Here is a 5,036-nt window from a genome sequence, read left to right on the forward strand (position 1 = left end):
TGGACCTGCAGAGCAGCCAGTGGTTTCAAACCACCAACCTCTGGCTTAGCGGCTGAACGCTACCCAGTGCAGCACAGGGCCCCTTGATTGACAGCAGGCTTGCTGCCTTTTCCTTCCGACTGGAACAGCGAGGTGGTCCCAGGCCTCTGGCCCGAGGCAGGTACAGCTCAGCCAACTCGGCTGGTCGAGTTCTGGGGTTTGACTGACTTAACACATGGTGCAAGGTCGCTCCTGACTCCACACCCCACACATAGCTGAGCAAAAGCCGGGCAGATCCTGACCACATGCCCCTCTGCTGTGTGTGGACCCAACACAGTCGCCGCCAGCACGTCATGTCGAGGGTCTTCCTCTTTCACAGACCTGCTTTGCTAAGTTTGCTGTCCCTCTTCAGGGACTGGTCCCTCATGATACCAAGTCCACAAGATGTGAGATTAAGTTTGACTTCAGGAGTGATCACCTGTTCTGGCTGGTTGTGAGCTATTCTGTTCTCTTTGCCAACACCCCAGTTCTCGCGGTCTTCCAGCAGCCACTCACCCTCCTGTGGGACATGATTCCCCACGTGCCCTGCCCTGAGTGGAATGTTCATGGACACAGAGTTCTTGTCCTGCTGCCGTTCTTGTGGACCAAACTCCTGTGCTGTCCAGCCGAGGCCCGCGTACCTGCTGCCTGCCTTCTCACCCACTCTGGGGAAGGAAGCACTTCTCTTCATCTTCAGGCCTGGGAACTTGTTATTACAGGGAGAGCTGAGAACTTAGCCACTGAAGGACTCATCTCCACCCTCAGAGGCGCCAGGTGTACCTCATCATCAGCTGGACCAGCACCGCACCTCACATCTTGTGATGAAGGGTCGGGGAGACCCAGAGAGCCTGCCCTATACCCCGTGCTTTGCTGACCTGGGCATGGACCTAGCTGTCGGGGCCTTTAGGAACTCCGCTGCCCAGGAGGCTACAGCCTCAGGTCCTTTCCAGGCCAGCAGTCTATCCTGACCACCCCCCAGGCCAGAGGTAGCCCCCCCTCACCTGGGTGTGGCTCAGCAGAGGGAGGGTGGCCCGGTGGGCAGAGCAGAAAGCCCGGCTGTCCTCCCAGGCGCGTGCATCCTTGGAGAGGTAGAAGCATTGCTCCTCGGCCCACAGCCAGCCCTGGGGACACGGGCGGCACGTGGTCCCTGCAAGTAAGAAATGCGAAGCGTTGCCACCTTGATGCAGCATGTCCCCAGGAGGGAGCGGCCTACTGTGTGGTGGGCACAGGCTGGCCCGGGGGGAGCCAGGAGCTCTTTTTCTTGACACAGAAAGCACTCTGCTCCCCTAGGATCTTTCCAGGGGAGGCCTCCTAGCTCCCAAGGTTCTGTGAGAGCCAGAGATGGCCTGACGGGACAGGGGACCAGATGGGGTGACATACCTCCTCGAGAAGCCAGGACCACATTGGTGACCGCAGACACTGCCAGGAGCAGAGCCATGATGACCAGGGCCCAGCGCAGGGACTTCATGTACTTGGAGAGTCCTGGGGGCCAGGACAGAGGCAGGTCAGGAGGCCACCTGAGTGCACGCACCTGAAACCCCACCTGTGTCACACCAGTTAATGTACCCAGCCTGGGACCACAGGAGGTCACGGTGCTCTCTCAAAACCACAAGGTCACATCAAGTGAGACATCGTCCTCAGAACCACAAGGGGGTCCACCAGATAGGTGCCCCCAGTAGAACCATAATTTGGTCCACCAAGGGCCCCCCCCCTCAGCCACAAGGCCACATCTGGTCAAACATCCACCTCTAAGGGGTCCACCAGCTGCACCCCTCAGGAGCCATACATAACAAGGTCGACCATGGATCCCACCTCAGAACCGTAACAAAGTTCACCACTAACTGCCCCCCAGCTCGGAAGGCCAAGATCCTCCAGGGACCCACCTTGGAACCATCCCATCCTTGAGACCACAACACGGTCACATGAGGTAAGACGGTCACATGAGGTAAGACATCCTCCTCAGAACCCCTAAGTCATACCAGGCAGCACACCCACGTAGAAACCCCCTGCAACTGCGATACGTCTCAGCACATCCACATGGGACCCCCACTCTCCCACCACGATCATGGGTCTCAGGACTGAGCCTGCGGCCAGGATGAGCACTCGACTTAGGTCTCACATCTGGACAACAATGGGAACAGTCTTTAATGATATTTCCAAGGGACCTCACCCACCTGGACAGTCCTCCTGCCCTAGCACCTGCTCCAGCAGCCACTTAGTTCAACCCCCAGATCTCCTGGGATGGACCCCATGTCCACACCCCTTGCCTACTTCACAACCTTCATTGTCCACACTGTCACCCCCAAATTCACCTTCCCGGGACCTCGATCTGTGACTGTGGATCTGCATGTGGGGATGTGGGCACTCCAGAGGAGAGTGGGCCCCACTCCTATACCCCAGGTCTGTGAGAGGGACAGTTCTGAGGGGACAGAGGCAGCTGCGGCAATTGTAGGAAGAAGCCAGCAGGGATCCACCAGGAGATGTTGACCGTTGGGCCTCCAGATGGGGGACAGGCCAAGCAGCTGAGTCACAGGGCAGCCCCAGGAAGAGACACCGCCCACCTCAGCCACCACTGGACAGGGTGGGGAGAGAGAAAGCACCAGACCACACACACAGAGGTGCCCCCCCCCCCCGCTCGCATTCCCAGGGCAGCACAGAAACATGGGGATGTCCTGGAGCTGACCTGGGTGTGAGGGTCAACACCAGCAAAAGTCACGGGCCAGAGGTTTCTGTTCAAGCAGCTTCCAGGGCCCCAGCCTCGCTCGGCCCTGATCCAGGACGCCCAGAAAGCAGATCCAAGGCTCACCCCCACACCCACCCCCTGAGTATGTCCTGCTGTCTGGTATCTCCTCCTCTGGTGGCTCAGGGGTAAGGAATTGTGCTGCCAACCCAAAGGTACATGGTTTGAGTCCACCCCAGGTTCTTCAGGGGAGAAAGATCCTCCTCTGATTTACTGTCTCTGAAAACCTGCTGGAGGCTCAGCAATGGGCTGGTTCCCACCCCCTGGGACACCACCACCACCTGCCTCACCCCCTTGCTGACCAGGTTCAGCCCCTGAACACTAGGGGCAAGGTAGTAGGTAACTCCTTCAGCCCATCTTTCAGTCAGTCGGTGTTGTTCCCGTTTTCATGCTCATTAAAAGCTGCACATCGTGGTAGGGAGGATAGAGTCCCACCAAAAATGTCCCGCCTCTTGTTAAAGTTGCAAATGGAATCAACCTTGTTAATCAGTTGATTTTAAGATAGGGAGATTATTTTGGATTGTCTAGGAGTCTGAGGTCATCATAAGTAGAGATGGGATAACAGTGAAAGCAGACTGATGGTGGCAAGGGAAGAACTGGGCCCCACCTTGCAGCTTTGAAGACAGGAGGGGCGCTGGCCATGAGCCCAGGAATGCAGTTGAGTTCCAGCAACTGGACAAGGCCAGGAAGTGGAATCTCCCCAAGATTCCACAAAGGAAGGCAACCTTTGATATTAACCCTTTTAAAACCCATCTCAAACATTGAGACCTACAGAACTGTAAGATAAGAAACCTTGTGCTCTCTTTGGCAGCACATATACTAAAATTGGAACGATACGGAGAAGATCAGCAAGAAGTGTTCCAATTTAAAAAAAAAGAAATCTAGGTCATCACAAGCTGAGGGTGAGAAGCGAGGGTGCCCCTCAACCAGACAGACAGTAACTCTGCGCTCAGCCTGTCAGTGAGGGTGATGATGGTACAGGACAAGGAAGGGGTCAGATCTGCTGCTCATGGGGTCACAGAGGGTCCTGGTCACCTCCATGTCAGTGAACAACAAACTGCTCAAGTTCTCACATGACCAGAGCCCTGGACCTTGGGGTGTCCATCTGGCCGGGCCTGCCTCTCCATGGGTGGAGCTGTTGGTCAGCTGGGCAGGACCTCCCTTCCTGGCCCCTCACTAGGCAGGACCCCCACCCAGGACCTGGACGGCTTAGTGTTTCCAGCTCTTTCTTCCATCAGCCTGACTGCTTCCCCCACACACACACCCCGGGGGCTGCCCTCCCAGCGCTGCCCTGAGTAACTGTAGCCGGGTAGACAGGGTGAAGTGCTTCAGGAGGGGAGGGGGGCAGGGGAGGGGGCCACTCTGGCCTACCCACCCATCCGTGCTCCAGAGTCTGTTTCCAAAAGGGGAGTTTTATAAACCCTTGGGAACAGCTCCCCTCTGCACACTTGGTCACCACGAGACAACTGACCCTCAGGACACTGGCCTGGGCCTCTGGCTGAGGGAGGGGGCCTGAGGAGGGCAGACGTCTGGGTCCTGCCGGGTCCTGCCGGGTCCTGCCAGCTCTGCCGTCTGAGGAAGCCCCCCTTCCTTCTCATCTTTCTCCCGGCACAACTGCAATTACCCAGGCCTGGCGTGACCATGACCGCCAGCCTGGGCGCCCGGTTAGTAGGGGCCCTGCCTCCCTCCCCAGGCGTTCGAATCCACCAGGTGATCGGCGGAAAGGAGATGGACAGTCTCCTGCGCGGGGCGTCATCTGTGAGGCAGACCCCAGGACAAGTTCGTTGAGAGTGGTCTCCTCTCCCTCATCCTGGTGGGGTCTTCGCTCTGGGGGCCGGGTCCAGCCTCGTGCACGGTGCAGGGACAGTCCCTCGGGCCCCTCGAGTGCAGGTGCAGACAGCTCCGTGCACGGTGCGGACGGTTCAGGGGTCCTTGGTCATGAGGGCCCCTCGCGCGCGAGCGGGGACGGGGTGGCCCAGGCTCCTCACCTATGAGCGCGATGGCGCGCGGCAGCTTGTCTCCCTCGGCGCCGGGCAGCAGCGCGGCCACCTCCTTAGCGCCCGGGTCCAGCTCGCGGCACCGGCAGCAGCCGAAGGGCGAGCCCGGGGGTCTCTCTGCGGGCGCGGCGCGCTCCTGGTCCCAGAGCCCGGCCAGTGGGCTCCGGGGAACGGTGGTGGCCGGGGCGCGGCGCGCGCAGCCGGGGGACTCGGGCACCGGGACGGTCAGGAAGCGCGTGGAGGGCGCGGGCGAGGGGCTCCGGCCGCCCGGCGTGCCCACG

The 5,036-nt window shown here is 59.4% G+C and overlaps 1 protein-coding gene across 1 annotated transcript in view; it reads right to left on the minus strand.

Moving 5' to 3' along the window:
• Positions 1 to 5,036, minus strand: part of KLRG2 (killer cell lectin-like receptor subfamily G, member 2) — a 7,444-nt gene that overhangs the window by 2,058 nt on the left and 350 nt on the right. Inside the window, exons 2-4 of the mRNA XM_006887220.1 lie at positions 4,747 to 4,963; positions 1,399 to 1,500; positions 1,020 to 1,165 (exon numbers count right to left, since the gene is read on the minus strand). Of these exons, the coding sequence (XP_006887282.1) occupies positions 1,020 to 1,165; positions 1,399 to 1,500; positions 4,747 to 4,963 (465 nt within the window). The remainder of the gene's footprint in view (positions 1 to 1,019; positions 1,166 to 1,398; positions 1,501 to 4,746; positions 4,964 to 5,036) is intronic.

This window comes from Elephantulus edwardii, unplaced genomic scaffold (genome assembly GCF_000299155.1).
Source record: "Elephantulus edwardii isolate Elephantulus edwardi_28Jun2011 unplaced genomic scaffold, EleEdw1.0 scaffold00055, whole genome shotgun sequence".
Taxonomy (NCBI): domain Eukaryota; kingdom Metazoa; phylum Chordata; class Mammalia; order Macroscelidea; family Macroscelididae; genus Elephantulus; species Elephantulus edwardii.